The sequence below is a fragment of the Pomacea canaliculata genome, linkage group LG4 (genome assembly GCF_003073045.1).
Source record: "Pomacea canaliculata isolate SZHN2017 linkage group LG4, ASM307304v1, whole genome shotgun sequence".
Lineage (NCBI taxonomy): Eukaryota > Metazoa > Mollusca > Gastropoda > Architaenioglossa > Ampullariidae > Pomacea > Pomacea canaliculata.
In genome coordinates this window covers 23,997,828-24,017,262 of record NC_037593.1, presented here as the reverse complement: position 1 = coordinate 24,017,262, position 19,435 = coordinate 23,997,828, and the positions used below count along the sequence as shown (strand labels likewise).

The 19,435-nt window shown below is 38.7% G+C and overlaps 1 protein-coding gene across 1 annotated transcript; it reads right to left on the bottom strand.

Annotated features, from left to right (window-relative positions):
• Positions 1–7,141: 7,141 nt before the first annotated feature.
• On the bottom strand, positions 7,142–19,389 carry LOC112562214 (MFS-type transporter SLC18B1-like). Its single transcript, XM_025235309.1, is given in 15 exon segments — positions 7,142–10,390; positions 10,895–10,988; positions 11,103–11,177; positions 11,539–11,634; positions 12,048–12,142; positions 12,869–12,967; positions 13,443–13,579; positions 14,076–14,166; positions 14,430–14,485; positions 14,488–14,497; positions 15,354–15,501; positions 15,802–15,875; positions 16,865–16,960; positions 18,151–18,574; positions 19,125–19,389. Coding segments are annotated over 14 exon segments (1,548 nt in total). The 5' UTR covers positions 18,451–18,574; positions 19,125–19,389; the 3' UTR covers positions 7,142–10,213.
• Positions 19,390–19,435: the final 46 nt, after the last annotated feature.

Here is a 19,435-nt window from a genome sequence, read left to right as displayed (position 1 = left end):
AGGGAATAACTTGAAAAAAACACATAGATGGTTCTTCGATTTGTTTTTTAAGACAACCCTTTCTCTCGCCGCTGTTGTTCCGACCCACAAGAAGTCTGCAGGCACTCGCCCTTCTGCTGCGATAATGGAGTGTGTCCTCATTTGCATTGCTTTTAAATTCCTTCTCGGGGAACTTCATTGCTGTGCGAGCATGACAAGATGCAGACAACGAGTCACCCACTCGCTGCCTGCCCTCTGACCTCACGTCGGCTGCTGACGTAGAAGCGGAAGACTGAGAGCCGTCTCCAAGCCCGCCTGATAGTTTTGTGATGATGCGAAGAGTCCCGGATGTAAACTGGGGATGAGGGATCAAAGACAGTTACCCGCCGCCCTCGACGACGTAGTATTGGTGTGGCGAGAGGTCTCCACTCGTGCGGGCTCCATATGGGAGGTTATGCAGGAATTAAATGTCTGTAACAAGGCTAAACCTTTTTCATATTGCAAATCAGAACATCAGTACAAAGAACTGTTTCCCAGAATCTGAGAAACACCCGTTAGTTCACAAGATAATCGGTTATACAGACTGTGAGCAAAATAGTGAAGCAGACGAGTGTTCACCCACGCGCCTAATTAGCATATCATCTCAGATATCTAATTGGGCTGTAGACTTCAAGAACTTGCCATGTACAATTGTGACGTGTACTTTTTTAACCTCTTACTGTGCTTAGTGACGTTTGTATGGCTGATTAGAGAGTTGCACACTTAGTTTTAGTGGAAATACAATCTTGCACTGAACACATCCCAGACATTTCATTACAAGATACATCTTTAAACAATCTACACTGAATCATCTCCTCGCCTTCACCACCCTTCCCAGGTGTCAGTGCGTGCGATACCCTGCAACATCTCATTTCAGCGTCTAAAAGATGCAACGGTCAGATGCCGCTGACCCCGGTGACCCCGCTGCACAATGCAAGCCAGGGAGAGTGCACGCGCACACACCGAAGGAATCAGCAGCTTTGCGGGGCGGCAGGATGAAACAGATGGAGGATTATCGGGTTCTGTTCACATTAACCTAATCCCCGTCACACGTTCCCAAAGCCCGCGCATGCGTGCTGCATGTAAATCCTCCCTGCTACTTACTACTGATTACCACGCCACTACTTCACTTTGTGTCCAATTTAGTAGGCATAATTTTACATTAATTTGCATTTATTCGCGATGTTTTTGTTTCATCCAGCGTTGGATTTTTTCTGACCTTTTCGAACGTATTTGGACCAAGCCATGAAGAAGAGAAAAGAGAAAGGAAGTTTTTTTTCATTTTTGTTTTGACTAAGGCAGATTCAGGTGGTTAACAAGTAAAGGTGGAGTTTCAATCTGATAGTTTTAGAACAATTAACACCCCAGTGTCGTTGAGGGAGCTTGTATGGGGCTGTTATTTCTGGTGATATCAGCTACTTTTCTAAGCAAAACTTTTGAGAGAATATTTAATGAAATGGACTCATTGCCGACCGCATCTGTGCTGATGTCCACCTTCTTCACATGAGTGGCGACAGGCTCTGCTTCCAGACCAGCGTCCATGACTTTGTTTGCTTTTTGGGGGAGCATGGGGGCGCTTTGAGCCTACATTTTGATTGTGGTTTAAGCACTCCCTCAATCAACTTTATGTTTATCCTGCTGTGCATTGTGTTTGCATGTTTGTGTATTCACGAAGATGTCTTAACAAAGTGCAATCGCGCGTCTCTATGCAAAGGAACTCTACCGACTGATGCTGGAGAAAGGCGCTATATAAATGTGATAATTATTATAATTATTATCATATCGAATTAATTTAAACGGGCTCTGCCGCCGGAGGTGTCTCAAAGGAATAGCTTTATTTGGTTAGTGTGTGCATATATATATATAGCCCAAAGTGGCAATGTGGACTGGGATGCTTGTGATCTTCTACTAACATCACCGACTTCAAGAGCAAGTCCTGGAGATGCAAGTGTAAGTCCCTCTATGATGACCTGCTCAGTACTTAGGGGAATAATAATAATGTATATTGTGTTAGTGCATAAATACCTGTGATTAGACCATGACTTTACGAGCAGTTTGTCTACTCAGTTCACGAGCAATATATCTACAAAGTCTGAGAATTTTGTCTACTCTGTATCCTATCCATATATGAGTGCGTGTGCACGCCCTGTAAGGGACGGCAGGGAGAGAAGACATGAAGAAGGATTTGTAGAGATGGTGTGAAGGCAGTGTTGTCACGTGACACCCTCGCCACGGGCCGTCCGCGCATCTTTTTTTTTTTTTTTTCTTCTTCTTCTTACTTTTTTCCTTTGTTCCCGAGCACGTTTCAGCGGCTGTTGGTCGCTGTGGCAACCTGGGAACGCAAGCAGGCTTCCCTCATAAACTCTGCAGTTAATACCCTTTGCTTGGCGCCTCCAGCTCCAGCCTCGTCATAAATGGCCTCCAGCTATATTTAGCTCCTGCGCCCGAAAGAGAATGTCGATCAGGGCTATTTATAGCAGTCATTTGCCGCAGCGAGGTAAACTGCAGCTGACATGCAGTGAACACCACTCTCTGCTACCCTCCCCAACACCCGGGTGAGGAAGATGCTCTCAACTCACGCCGTTGTAACGTACTCAAACTTCCCAGCATGACGAAACGTCTCAGTTCAAACTTCCGATGGATTAATAAACATTTTCTTGGGTTTATTTATCAAAACAAGCTCAAAGCATATTGTGAGTTGCATAATTCTGCTTTTGCAATGTTATAATGTTTCGTACTTTACTTTTATTTCAAGCAAAATGCCAATCGAAGATTCACATGACCGATAAGCTTTCGCTTCATGACGAGTCGTTTGGTTTCGCTGCTGTGCCTTCGAATAGTACGCTATTCTATACCACGACCGATGATATTTTGAAAATATCAGCAAACTATTCGAAGGCACAGCAGCGAAATTAAACGACTCGTCACGAAGCGAAGAAAAATAAAGCTTATCGGTCATGTGAATCTTCGATTGGCATTTTGCTTGAAATAAAAGTAAAGTACGAAACATTATAACATTGCAAAAGCAGAATTATGCAACTCACAATATGCTTTGAGCTTGTTTTGATAAATAAACCCAAGAAAATGTTTATTAATCCATCGGAAGTTTGAACTGAGACGTTTCGTCATGCTGGGAAGTTTGAGTACGTTACACCGTCACCCAGAATGGGATCGTTATCTGCAAGCCAGCGGGCGAGCCGGGCACGTAGAGAAACCGTTAACTACGTCAACAGAACGCGCACGTTGGCTTTCATTTATTTTAGCTGGGAACACGCATGGCTGGCTCGAGGCGAGTGCTCACCATTGCTTGTCTTGTCGCCAGAGAGGGTCAGTAAATTTCCAGCCTCTTGACCTGTGCGTCCCTGGTTTTATGTTTGTTTGATCCTTCAGGTAACAAAATAAAAAAAAATTTAAGGATCCAGGGATCATCAATCCCAGAGGGCAGGATATTAAACAGACACCTCTACTACATTTCACTTTTCTTCTTTTCTGGATATGAGGTTAAGTAACAATATCACATACAAATACAATGAACTAATTATTTGTAGTTGAGGTTGAGAAAGTAACAATATCACATACAAATACAATTAACTAATTATTTGTAGTAGGGATCAGTGACAACAAATTTAACTACTATTGGGAAAAACAAGATGGTCGACTCGGTGCAACGATGAACCACCTCCCGATCTCTGACAAAACTGAAAAAAATCTTCTCCGAATGTTTTCGCAGTGTAAAGCGAAGCACTGAATATTCAGTAGCGGTGTTTGTCTTTGTTTTGTCAATCGTGGGATGTGTAGCATGGGGCACTACAGAGGATTCCCATCAAGGAATGAAGCGCGTGCCTGAGTGGGGATGGTCGAGCTGTTTGCGCGAGCAAGCGTGGAGTCAGCACAGGACCGATGCACCGTGAAGGCCAACTCCATTTATTATATAACAATAACACTTTGTAATTAACTTATGTTGTGCATCTGCATAAACCAGTTTAAAAGAAAGTCATTCATCAGAGAATTTTATCTCTTTTTGGTTACGAATAGTTCTTGATTTTATTTATTTTTTATTATTGTCGAATACTGGCTTTGATGACAAGATCTTTCCCATAGCTATTTTATTTCTTTGTTGTGTCCACAATGCAAGCATTGAACTTTCATATGAACATTTGGCAATGATGATGTCAGCGTTACACGTTCGCTCCGCCCCGTGATTCTCTGCCTGACAATCTCAATAAATGCTATCATCCCTCCCCATCCCTCCCCAACCCTCCATCGTGACAAAACTACCCCTGGCCTTGCTGCCAACACGCACTCCCCGCCAAGTACACAAAGGTCAGTATGATCTGTCCCTGATGTAGGTACAGCATCCAGACACGACATCTCCCTGAGCCACCTCTTGCTGCTCGATGCACCTTCATTGGCCATGGATGAGAGGAGGCTCAGGTAGGTTCTATAATTATCGCTAGAACTGATTGTAGGTTACTGTCACGCTAAAGAATCCGATCCTGACAATGACACGACATTAATGACAACCGTAAATTTATTTCAGGGGAATGATGGCGCAGGCAAGTTCGTTGGCGTCAAGGGAACCGACATCCGTGCAGTGGACCAGAATTTGTCGGTGTGTATGGTTGTATGCTTCGAGTGTTTGTCAGGGATGAGACATCAGAACAATTAGCGGTAGTTGGGGGGTAATCTTGAACATCATCCACTCAGGATGACATACAAACCGCTATGAACACAGGGAGAAGAATGTTCACAAGAGGCCTGAATGTTTGTGCAAAGATTTTCTTGTGACATAAAGCCTTGGGGGGAAAAAAGTCCAGCGATTGAAATGATCGATCTCATGGTGATACAGAAAGAGTAGGTGGGGTCGAGGTGAGGAAAGGGGACAGGAAACCTACAGGCAGGTGGTAGAGCCAGCTTGGAAGTTTTTCAAACTCTGATCGAGCGGCTGAGTCGACGACGACGACGGGGCGAGGGCTCAGCGATGTGCTGCAGTCAACGGCAGCCGCTCTGGTGATGCTCCGTGGGCCCGCAGTCAGCAAATCGCAGACAGGAATTCTTGTGCACGAATTGTTTTTTTATTATTGTTGTTGTTGGCTTCGTCTCTAAACACCTGAACGATGCAGCAGCCAGACTGCTGGGTTATAAAAGCAACAAACAAAAGGAAATGAAAATAAATGATTGAATGAATGGAAACAAGAAAGGAAAAAGTTCAAGTTTTGTAAAGGCTTGCGTACACAGCTTGGCCGAAGCCTCCCACCGACCAGTGACTGCCAATGGTGTCCTTGGTTACGAGGACGTGGTGTTGACAGTTTGACCTCTCATCGATAGGGTCTTGGCTGCTGACCATTCGCTAATACTTATTGACAGTTGATCTCTCACTGATGAGATACTGAGAGCTGTTTTACGGATGCACTTTTGCTGATGGGATCTTAACAGTTGCCCTCACACTGAAGTGGAAAACATATGTGGATGCTCAATGTGTACTTTTCTCCCACACTGTTGATATGTGTGCTCTTTTTTCTTCACGCACTCGAATGTTCACATATCATTCCCCCACCCACCATCACCACAACCACCTTTACCAATCTTGCTGCAACAACTTCCACGTTCTATAACCAATATCTCAAGCTGGGCTTAAAAGAAGCAGGAATATTTTAAACTTAAAATTACTATGTATCAAACATTTCATTGCACTGGAACATCAGTTTCGATAACAACTTCATAAGAAACCGGGTGGATTGCATGCGGCACCCCAACATCGCGCCCAGACGCAGTTAATCCTCGCGTCAGGATTCACACACGTGGCGCCAGCACCGGCACCAGCACCACGTACCCGTAGTACGCACCAGCGGTGAGGGTGCGCGACGTGCGGGGTGCATGCTGCTCGTGCCGGTGCCACGTGTTGGTGGAGATGCCGACTATAGCAGGCAACGTGTAAGTCTGCTCGCTCCTCCACCCGCTGCACCCATGCCCACGTGTTGAGCTGCCGTCAGCGCAGTTTTCTCCGTAGTTACAACCGACAGCCTCGGAAAAAGGTTTGGTGGGGAAGCTGCCGACAGACATGCATGTTGCGAGACAAGACAAAAGTCTTTCTGCGTCTTGCTTTTTTTTTTTTTGGTGGGAGGGAGGGGTGTGAGTGGGAGCGATCCTCTGCCATGACATCTCTCTGCACGTCGCCCGCACATGCGTGTAAGTGATGCAATAGCGGGTGCACGTGTGACCGGTGCCCGTCATTGGTCAAAGGGTCAAATGTGATGTACATAATCAAGAGTCCGGCGCCTCTGATCTCATGTCTGTATTGTTCAGTCATGAATCGGGGAGAAAAATTGAGAAAAAAAACTGAAAAACTCCAAACATTTCTTTCTTTCCTCTCATACCTAAAAAGAATTCATCGATATTTCGTCAGCGATACCCGCCTTGCACCAAAGAATGTATTGACAAATTGTTAATGAATTCTTTAGCGCCAAAATTAGCACAGAGGTCTGAACCTTTTTTTGACTTCGCAGTTCCCTACATTTCGTCTGAGATTGACTTTGATGGCTATAAATCTTTTTGCACAGTAAACAAAGGCAGACGCGCAACCGCCAGAAGCTAAAGATAATTGGAGGTGACGGCGAAGCAACATCCCAACGACAGGTATGGTGTCAAGGGAAGAAACTCCAAACCAGATGCAGCTAGGAAGGATTAACATATGTAACACACGCTAATAAAACATCCCCCTCTCTCTCTCTCACATACACACACGGCAGAACGGATAGAGTGGTTTGAGCACAAGCGTTGGAACCCCAAAGCGCGACGGTTTGATCCCCGTGTGACGCAGCGCACCTTCCTATCCCCTCCCCCCTCAAATCAACCCAGCAACCTGACTTCAGGGAGGACTGGGGAAAGGTAAAACAATGAGAGAGGAAACTGACGCCATCTTCACAGCAACGGTGGCTCCTAGAAAAGTGGAATCTCTAACACCCCTCCCCCAATGAACTAAAAAAAAAAAAGGCTTAAAGTTAAGGGACGACCATTACCATTTCTTTTAACACACTCTTTCATCTTTCATAAAACAAGTCATATTTTATATTTTTAGTTCATAATAATCTAACAAATATGGCAATGGTTCAGTCAAAAAATATCAAACATGATCCTTTATTAAATACCTGTTATAAACTTGATCACAAAAGGTAACAGTTCAGCAATACAATGCTGTGTGGAACCATGAAACAAAACTGATGTCTGCTAACACCAGCGGACATACAGGCCGTGGGTACTGCACAGCGCCTTGTGTACCACATACCGTGCACATGCCCACATACCTGGTCAGGGAGACAACAGCATCAACAACAATAATATCCCCTCCCAACTCCCCGTTCCCTTAAACCTTTCCTGCTGTCTCCACACAACACTTTTGGCAGAAAGGCAGAAAGGTGGAGAATCTGTATGATATGAAAGCAGGTCATTATGGATTGTCTTCACACGTGATTTCACTTCACTTGTGAAAGGTGAGACTGCAACAGATAAACCTAACTTTCAGACAACTGTTGTTATCGTCACCTTTCAACCTGTCCTCACACCCTGTGATTCAGCTTGATATTATTATAACACCAACAGCAGACTTTGAACATAAATAATGCAAACCTGACACAGGAAAAATACAGTTTGTCCGTGCAACAAAAACTTAATCCACTGCATAACAATTCTATAACATGCTGGGATCAACAAAATCATGGTAAAAAAAAGTATGTATGCATATATCACATGCAGACAATGACATGAAACTGATGAATATAGAGTCTTGCTGAAAGTGTTAATAGCGCTAGAAGTGTTAGCTTTTGGCTTCAGATGAATAACTGGATTGCGTGCAATAATGAAAACCATTGCTAATGTCACTCTTTACCTGATTAACAGCCACACTTAAGTACTTGCAACAATTCCAAAGGTAGGGATCAGTTCATAACTTCAATAACACTATTTCAAGTAACAGTAAAATAATAAAAATATTCATGTGCTTTGTATCTTTTGCTCAGACAGTTCAATCAGTAGTTGAAATCAAGCTCTGTGTGTGTGTGCACACACTTGAAAATGGAATGTCATTAAAGTTATACAAATAAGACTTGAATAATAAAAAAAATCTTAAAATCTTGAAAAGGAACAATCCACCTAATGAAACAAGCAAACCTGTAAGATTAATGAGATTGAAAACTGTTACATTACTATTCTGCTTCATTTTAACCTTTTTCTTATCTGTTTTGAATCAACTAACTGTAATTGCTTAGCTTAAAAGGTGTGGTATCTTTGATATATTCAAACTTGCAGCCAATCTATCTTTAGCCCAGCAGACTAAATGTTTAGAATATATCGCAGTCTTGCATTTCAAGAAGGGAAGAGAACTGAAAAAAAATAAATCCCAGACCTCTAGCTCCCAGGAAATAATTGCACAGAAAGATCTCATGTTATCATGTCAACCCAAGTCAATTTGCCATGCAAATTCCAGCTTGCATGCCTATAGAGCATCCAGCTCTCACACCAATGTACTCAGTGTAATAAGTCAAACTTGCTTACTGACACACAATCTGATTTACCCACAGACACATTTTCATTACATGCTGGTCCATTTGAATGAAGACACAATAGTGCAACAATAAAAAGCAAATTGTACTGAAAATTTGATTGGCAGCTTTTCAAAACATGTTTAACATTTTAATAAACAATTCCATGAAGAGATCATATAAATATTCAACAATCATTGACGTACATCATGCACATCAAATAAGTACAAATCCTGATATGTTGATTACAAAACCTGTTGTAATATTTGTCTATATAATTTGTGTGCCTCATTAACTTCCACAGTGCTGTCCCCTAACACATCACTTACATAAAAATAATGATGTGAACAAGGGCTATTTTGGGAACTTTGCAATATCTTTCTTCATCAATTTAACATATTTTCATCACTCTGTAGCTATACTCATATATTTTGTTGGTGGTGATGGCGAAACTTTTTCATTCTCTTGTCTGCAGATTTGTCAAACCCATTTACATTTACTGATACATCTATCTCAATTTAATGCCATATTTGTTTCTAGCAGAGAATCCCTATTTTTAATTGAAGGCTATATCATGGTGATATATTTATTAGTTACCGTAAATTAAAAACAGATAAACAACTGTCTTTCTTTATCCGCTTTCAGCTTGAAACAAGCCTACTTAAGACCTTAAGGTTACCTTCTATCAAAAGTTCTCATCAGAACTGAAAGCCAGATGGTGCAACTGTCTTAAGAGTGAGAACATTAAAAACAATATACACTGTGAAAATGGAATACAAAAGGGTTAGTAACAATAAATGTTTCGCAGCAAAAGTTATGATATATGAAATGACAACACTAAAATACAATTTTCAGCATTATACATTATTTCTTCATATATCTAGAAGGAAAAATAAAGCCTTCATGACAGTCATATTCTAAGATGATCAGAAAAACAAAATAAGCATATTTTCAAATAATCTTGGACTAAAAATTAATCAAGTGTGGCAGCACCCACCAAAAGTACACATGCTGATGGAATCATTTCAAACTTACTGATAAGGTGCAAGGTACAGTTCAATGAAAATAAGCTATGTAAGACTGGCAGATCTAAGAGCTTTGTATGCAAAAAGCCGACATCTCAGTTCCTGAGAAATGTAACAAAATTGTTAAATTTTCAACTATAAATTATCTCCTTAATTATATACACACACACACATAACAATAGTTTTGATCTGACGTGGGAAAATTCCTGTGGAAAGTGTGCTTGAAGACAACAATGGATGTCACCTGAGGAAATGCAGGTTTATGAAGACTTCAGACAAAAATTTGTAAAAAATGCGCAGTAAACTAGAGAGAAAAATTAAAGGTGTTTCAGACTACACAGACATAAATCGAGAGATGAAGGCGATGAATGATTGGTTTGAAAAAACAAGTCACACTAGTCAAACACATTTCTGGAAATGTCCAAATACAAAGTGTAAGTGTCCATAGGTCTACAGGATCAATCATAAAATTAAAAAAAGAAAAAATGACAGTGCATCATCTACAAAAAACCTCAATGGCCTGAGAGTATTTAAAAGCCTACAACCTGCAGACACAATCAAACCTGCATTTATGGCTGTGACTGAAAACAAGTTTAGCTATGGTCGTGAACACGTTATTCCTAAGATGAGGTACTAAATTGTTTCACTGTTTTGCATGTTGCTGCCACTAGGACTATGTGATCTTGATGTACAACCAGCTGCATTTTCCAATGTCTGAGATCTGACATGCTCCTGAATTGGTACTGAATCACCAGAAAGATTAGGGAGACAGGTTTTTTCAATGATGACATATGATACAAAGAAAACAGCCTGCAACATAGTGAAACAAAACAAAGTGAATTTAAGGATATTTATGCTTTCATAAAGGGTGACCTTAAGTGATATAATAGCTCCTAATCATAATACTGTCACCTGTGCATATGCATACACAAATCTGAATGCACTGGACTTCAACTACATAAATTGTTCTTGACCATGCATAACAATTTTGTTATAAATACAGTGGCTTATTTATACTTAGTTAAGATCTGTCAAACAAACTTTTTTTAATTTTAGATGTTCATTAATGTACACATATTTATATCAAGATAGAAGTGGATACAAAAAGAACCTTCACTTAATAAATGATACCAATAATGCATATGTCTTTTAAAATAGCTCCCTTCTTACCATATATATTTAAAATGATTCTATCAAACCCAGTAAAGATTGCTCAACTACTCAGTTCTGTTCCAAAACTCCCTATTATAAGCAGTGAGCATTCCAAAACAAAGGATTTTGAAACTAGCAATAATTTACTGCCATTATACTTACTGAGACTGCAAACAAGGCAGCAGTGGTGGTAGCTGCAAAAGCAAATCCTTTGTGTTCTTCTATAATGCTCCCTACTGTGGGTCCAATAAATGTCCTGTTACCACAAAGTTTTTTGTCATATTCAAGGAAGAGAAAAGATGTCAATGAATAAAAAAATTATAAGGATTATAATTAAACAAAGTAGGAAGTACAATATGTTCTTACTTACCCTAAGGAAAATGCTGAGTTGAAGAGACCAGACACAATGCCAAAGGTGTCAAGATTCTCCTCATAACCTACACGTCTGTCAAACAGTCAATATACTTTAGTTCTGATGCTGTATTTTAAAAAAATACCCTCACAATCTCTAAATTATTTTTAACTTACATATTTCGAAGCATTAAGAAAAGAGTCTTTTTGCAGGATACAGCAAACAAAAATAAAGGTGCCAACCCAGCAAACAAATTCCCTTTTAATGACCCATTTTAAGGATGTCCTGTTTCTATTTGAAAAACTGTTTTCTGAACTAGCACAACCAAACTATACAAACTTTGAAGCATAAAAATCTTGATAAAGGTCTGTTATGAAAACTTACAGCTGACATAAAAGAAGTCTGCATTAAATTTCATACTAAACAAGATTTGCATTCTCCAGAACATACTTACTGTGCACCAATAAGCAAACATCGCAGTGTTGGAACCAAAGCACAACCAATACCCAGTCCCATCACCACCAGGCTGACAATAACCAGCCAGAGCTCACTGTGCAATAATCATTCATCAGTTCTTCAAAACGGCTAATGCTTAAAATGCTGGATACATTTACATATTTAACATATGGGTCAATATTACTCTGCTTGTGCAATCAGTATTCAAATGAGGAACAGCAGATGCAAACCTTCAACTGCTTCAGATTTTAGTAGACTGGCATGCTCTTGTGGTGAGGGGTGAATGCACGTAAATGAATATCTTAATGTGTATTGCTCTGTGCTAAGAACATATTAATGGCCATTGACTTTTTGAATTTTTTTAAAAACAAATAGCAAAACCTATTTATGTAAGGAAAAAAATTGAATTACTTTTATGAGAATAAATAATGAGAGCAAGTCAGGGTAGCAGTTAATATACACATGCCATTAGTGCAATAAACCAATAAATAACAAACAAGCACTTGCCTAGGAAGGAATGGTAGAAGAGAAGATGGGCCCACCAGGAGGAAGCCTATGCAGTTTACAATGCTGCCAATTATGACAAGTGAGTAGGACAAACCCTGCATAACAAAACAATTTTAGACATGCTCAGACTGCAAAATTCTCTCTCTGAACTGATCAAACTTGCTGAAACAACATACACTACATAAAATACATTCTGTATGCATGTGTTTTTATCTATAAAATATATACAGATAGATACATAGTGTGTTCCCATATAATGATAAGACTTTTATAGCAAACATCAGGCAGGCTCAAAGTCCTTAATAAAAACAAGATACAATAATAAATGCTAGAGGCACAAGGAAGTCAGCACTGGAACAGAGGAAGTTTAATTTATTACGAAGTAGTCAAGAAAATCCAGGAAGCAAAAAAAAAGTCAAACAAGATGGCCAAAACAAACAATAGGCTGCAGGTAATATGTTCCAAGATCTACTGTGGTAACATGAAACCACAGATAATACCAAATGCCATAATTGCAATAATGTAGCAACTAATTGAACAGTGAGAAGAACAATTGAGGAATGCATGGACAGGAATACAAAGGGAGATGAGTCAAGTGCTGGGCACACTTCAGTTCCTGGATTTCACCATGTTATTGCACACATGGAAACTAGATACTGAATCAGTGGAGACAGGGTACTGTGTATGTGTAGTTGTGTGTGTATGTTTATATGTAGGAGAAAGGGTGTGGTGAGTGTTTATAAGGGATAGAAAAATATCTCAAACTTTCTTTTTTTCACACATCCCCACCCCACCAAACAAAATCCAAAGCAAAAACCTACCTTAGTATCACTGAGATAACCCCAGAATGGTGCTGTTATGGCATACAAAGCTGCCTCTATCACAAAAATCAGGCCAATATACACTGTGCGCAAGCTGAACTGCACATTGAAGACCAAATGTTTCCAGATATATGTAAGATGTCTAGCTTTTCTCTGGTTTCTTTAAAATGTTACTTTATATAGACAACATAATTACTAGTTTGTCAGCATCATCTACATGACAACCCAAAAACAAAACTGTATGGCCAAACAAAATGTGGTTTTTAAACTTTTGTGACTCATAGCTATGAAGAAATATTTGAAAAAAAGAAAGAACCTCTCAAAAAAGTAACATTAATTTAGATAATTAGCATATAGTCAAACAAATCAAGTTGGTAGGCAGGGGATTGATTACAACTCAACTATTTAAAAACTTCATTCTAAACACAAAGATTACATACTCTTCCTTCCAAAAGCTTTTCAATACAATTTTTTTTTTGTCCTATGATTCTTTGTGTGAAGATCTCAAATAATAAAGTTTCAAAGCTGAAAAAATGGCTTTCCAACAAAGACTTCAAAGAATATTTTTTAATACCTGACTCAGATGATCTGCAAGTGTGGGTTCCAAGAAACCAAGTGAAAACGAACCACTTCCAATGATCAAGACAGAGACTATGACAAGAGGATTGGTAAGGAGGTGTAGTACAGATCCTTTTCTAGGATGTGGTTTATCTAAAATGACAAGAATGAATAATAATTATTATTATTAGGGTCAAGAACACAACCGTTAAGTTCACTTTTCTCTGCCATTCTCAGTTGGTAAGTTATCAGTTACAATCTTTTCCCACAAAAACTTGTACCCACTCGATCAGTCAACTTCAAAACAGATCTAAGTTATACATGTGCCACTGTTGCAAATTTTGTCTAGTTTTTCCAATGTATCTAGTATGTCTCACGGACCAGTCCCTCCCTCCATGTTTTAGGTTATTTTAACCTCTTCGCTACTTAGGGACTGCAATGTAGAAAGCATGTATGGGAGAATTAATGAGAATGTCAGCGGGAAAAGGGTTAACCATGACACAGAGTGTTTAGTGAACATGGTTCAGCTGTAGAATTTGAAATGAGATTGAAAAAGTACTCAGCCCAGTTTCATCTTGCATCCAATTACAAAAACACAGGATATTTGCATGTCAGTCAAACATGGGGAGGGCAAAGTAAGAGCATGTACCTGGTATATCTGGAAGTAGAATCATAGTGATCACTGAGGCACAGATCAGTACAGACCCCATCACCCAGAATGGCAAACCAAAGCCTCCCAACTGCAACAGGACATTGGAGAATATTTTGTTAACTTTGTATTGCAGCTTACACCTGCAAATGTCTTCATAGTTACAGCTCAACTACCTCAAAACACCTGTCTCAAATCAGTTGAAATGCAGATCTAATTGCAATAGCAACTTCAAGTCTTTGATTAAAACAGCAGATGCTGGAAAACAGATAACCTAAAATAATTTCATGAAAAGAATTAATAAAGATTTTTTATTGTACAAATTTTATGATTTTAACACCTTAAGATACTTACTTCATATAAGGCACCTCCAATTGGTGGTCCAACCATAAGTCCCAGACCAGTAAAGTTTCCAGCATACCCTGCAAGATCAAACATTATCAGTAATATCAACTATTAGTAAATGAGAACCATGTTAAACTACAAAGTTGCTAATGATGAAGTAAAAAAATAAAATGAGCTATTTAATTCAACTGTCCCTTTTTGCAATTTTAATCTTTTTTTTTTTCTTTGTTACATATTTCTCTGCATAATTACTTTTGCTTGAAGGGTTCTTGTTGCCTAATTTGAGAATCTTCTCATAAAATGAACAGTACTGAAGCAATTTAAAGAAAGTTTTTTAAAATATTTTCATTTTGTCTAAAACACTTAAAAACTATGGGTGGCATAGGAAGATGCTCGGGTTTGGGGGTACAAACTTAATGCTGAGAGTGAATGACATTCACATTCTTGTCCCCTTTTGATGGGATGGCTGCCCCCATGCCCCCACCCCTGCCCCCCTGGTTCCTTTGCCACTGAATATAGATAAATACACTTATTTTTTTCAGATTTCTTGTTCATTTTTGTGTGTTGAAGAATGTGGAAGAGTGGTTTACGTGCATGCAAGTGCCTGTTTAAAAGACATGACATCTTTAATGCCAATGTCTCACTGTTATTATGACATTGGGGAGATACAAGCACATTGACAATATAAAACAGCATGTTCAACAACAATCTATAAGCAATTGTACATTTTTCTATATTTGAACCTGAGTATAGGGTCATAAGGCATATTCTCTGTGCAAAGGGGCATGACTGTTAGATGAAAGTAGGAGAGAGATATATATAATTATCTTCAAACATACATCTATAACCAGTTGAAACACCGAGAGATTGAGACTGTGTGCAAACATTTTAACTGTGTTTCAAAAAGAAAAAGATATAAACATTCACACTTACAAACACTGTAGAAACCTGTCCAGAAAATTCATTTGCAATAATAGCAAAACTTGAGGTAACAAATGCAGAAGCCGCCAAAGCTTCCACTGTGCGCACCACAAAACACATGACAATGAAGATTGTTCCAGAAGGGCACAAATGTAAAATGCTGCAGCAAGAATTAAACTCAATCATGTAACATACATAGTTCCACTAAGAACACTCTTAATACCCCTTAAAATGAGAAGAAAACCTTTGGTAGAACAGCCTTACTTTGATGATAAACATCAATATGTCTTAAGAGATTCAGAGTTCCATTATACCACCATACCGGATTCCTGGTTACAAGTACATTCATTGTCTTGCTTAATGGTGGTGCTCAATAACTGACTCAGACCAGTAATGATTGTCCAAGAACAAAACTTACATCACTGTAAAAAAAAACAACTGATGTGAAGACATTGCTTACCCAAAAAGAACTGCACATCCACCACAGACAAACAGCCCTGAGATGAACAGGAACCGTGCTCCAATCTTTGTCAACTGTGTGATAAGCAGCAAAGCAATGTGGAAAATTAAATGATCAAAACGGTGTTAAAGATCTCCATTAGTTATTATAAGCTTTCTGCCACACAACTCAGAAACCCTTGTCACTAACATAAAGTGTAAGATGATGATGATTACAAAGATGACCTTGATGAAGGTATTTATAAATCACTCACTCTTGCTACAGCCATTCAGACAGACATATATGAAACAACTCATGCACATATGTGCCAGCATGCCTACACACCCAATGACAAACATTATGGCAGGGGGAAAAAAAATCTTGAACAGTGAATATGATGAGGCTGTTTGTTCCAGGTAAGTTGACCACAGACAGAAAAGGAATTCTGGACTATATATATATACAAAATCTGAGGAATTCAAAGTGTGGGAAGGGGGTTTTATATTCTTCCTGATTTTCAGCACATGTAACAATCACACAGTCTCCTCAGCGAAAAAATTAGATTTTCTAGATATTTAGAACAAATCATTTGGAGCTATTCCTTTCTCTGTGGGACACCTCTCATAGGCCAGGTATGACCACAAAGAATATATAACTAACCCATCTTGGAGAATGTGTTGCAGATACAATCATGTTTAACCCCCATTTCCACACAATGTTGTGGCCATGTTCCAATAGTTAAATTTATTCACACAAATCCCATCTAGTCCTTAAAGCCAAATTCATATTAATGCAGTTCATTCTCTCTCTCTCTTTACAACAATTTCTGTTTCATTATTGTACTATTCTAAGAAATAATAAACTGCTGTTTAAAAACAAATCAGCCAAAGAGATTATTCACACAAATTGTTTTCCACACAAAAGCCAGAGGCAGCAGTTTACCCATGAACACCAATAGCTCCACTAACCTAAACTCCCCACATTCCAAAAGCAAGCAGATGATAATATTTCATCCTAAATATAAATTAGAATTTTCTGCAAAGGCATTTGAAACAAATCTAAGGCACACAAAGATAGTACTTACAAAAAGGCCGTAAAGAGGAGCAGAAACAAAAATCCCAAGCTCAAATGAGCTAAAAATAAGCCCAATGACCGTTTGAGAAACACCTTTCTTGCCAGCCTGAAGATCAGCACAGAGAGCCAAACATATAATTAGCAAGTAAACTTGAGAGTAACTCTTATAGGTTAATATCATTTTCATGGTTCTTTACAATGGTAATCAACACTAAGTACAGTACTAAAAGTGTTAAATGCTTTCGCATACAAACTTTATAATGACACTGAAGAAATAGATATAAAATGCATGACATCTGAGTATTTTCAAAGACGTTCGTTTACTGCACTAGACTCAAATAATAATAAAGGCAAAATTTGTAAAGCGCATACTCACACTCCTAAGGAGCATGCTCTTAGCACTAAAGAACAAGAACAAAACATGGACAGCATACGAGGGACAAGAAAACAAACAAATAACATATGAACTATAAAAAAATAACCAGAAAACACAAAGAGGAACTAAATAACAAGAACAAGAGCTGAGAGTAACATGATACTGTAAAAGGAAGGGTATGAAAAAGGACTAGGATTAAGGGAAAGGTTGTTAGGAGTAATGTTTACGGAAGAAGTGCATTTTCAGTGCACATTTAAAGGATTCAAAAGTGGGTAGATGGTGGATATGGAAAGGGAGAGAGTTCCATTGTTTCGCTGCATAATAACCAAAATCCTGTGACCACATGTTGTTTTTCTGGTGACAGGAAAAGTAAAGAGATGATCATCAGACAAGGAGTGGAGTTGTCTAGCTGGGACATAAGGGAAAAGCAATTCAGAGAAATAATCAGGGCAGGTGCAAGCAAAGAAATTAAAACAGAGCATGGACAGTTTGCACTGTTTCCTAGCTATAAGTACCAGACATGCAGCAGAGTTCTGTACTTTCTGAAGTTTGTGAAGAAGATATTCAGGACAGCCAGCAAATGATATGGAAGGTTATACATTTGTAAGTTTAACATATGAGGGCACTAATACAACTATGATGGTTATACATTCTACTTGTGTCAACCATGCACACAGACTGACATGCTGTTTTTGTTCATACTGTTAATTCTTTCCTTAATTTTAATTATTTCCTTACTTATATGCCATAAATTAACTGAAACAAGAATGATAGCTTTCTTCCCCAAAGCATTTGCATTTCCTTGTTACGCTTTTCAGGAAACAAATTTATAGCATATGCATTTTCATACCCACATGTTTACACTGTGCCAAAAAAAGATAAAAAAATAAAGTTTTTATCTCAAAATGATTTCTCTTTACCTCAATGGGAAAGAATGGAGCCAGCAATGAAAAGCAAGTACAGGCAGCAAAGTTGGAAAATGCCATCATGCACAGTGTCCACTTCTTCCTTGCAGGCAGCTGCCTAAATGAAAAGGATGTTTCAGCGTCTGATTCACCTGCATGCTTACTAGTTGCCCTTCCTGCTGTATCTTGGGGTTGGTTCTCATTAGTCTCAATATTTACAGAGCTATAGTTCTCTGTTGATGAAAGTAATGGTGTGCGTTCACCAACATCCAAATGCTTTTCTCTAACTCTTTTTCTTTCCCCAGTAGTTTGCATGATTTATTTTCTTGGTTACCTTTATACCCTTTGTTTGTGACTTGTTGACTACCTTGCTGACTACTTTACTAGTCCAGGGGTTACACAAGTTTAGGTTTTTGTAGAATTCATCTGTTTTCATGACCTAGAACAAAAAAAAATTATTTTATAAAAATTAGCATCAATAAAAGCTTCTATTAATCCAAATAATATATTTTCATGTAGGTGTCTACATATTCTTTTTAGTCTTAACACTTAATTTTACTTTTCCAAGATTTCTTTCTGATGAAATCTGAATGTTTAATTGCATGTCTCACATTTGACTTCAATAATTAACAAAAGCTCAACTAGTCAGCTATTTCTGAAAGGTCCTCACTCACCATATTGTTATCGTTGTTGAAAGGACTAATTTAAATGTACCAGAAAGTAAAAGAAACAACAATAACAAAAGAGAAACAGTAGCCTCTTTATTAAATTAGCCCTTAGTACAACATGAGCAAAACAAGCCGGTGCTATCATGTTTTAAAGCTATACAATAAAAGAAACTGAAGGTATAACGCAAAAAAAAATTATGTGAGAGTGTATATTGCATAAGTGTGTATATTTATATATGTATGTGTGGGATATAATTCACAGTCTGAGCACAGACCAAACTAGGAACATTCTTTTATTATTACTAACCTGTAGGTACTCACCTAAAAAGCATCAAGCCATAGAGGGTATGCACCGGACCACATAAATGATAAATACAGGAGTGTCTGCTCCTCATTGCTAGTTTGTCGAAGACAGAGCACGACTGGAATGGCTCTAACAGTTCTCCTGTTTTCATTGATTTCTGTTCGTTGAGCAATCGAACCTCTCAGGGTGAGGTGTTATTTCCCTTTCATACCAGCTGATTGGATCGCGGCGCGAAGTTAGGAAATGTTGCTGTGTTGGTGCAGGGGACTTTCCTACCGAAAATTACTTTTCTACACCAGACTAAAAATAAGTTCAGAGTGCTATTTAA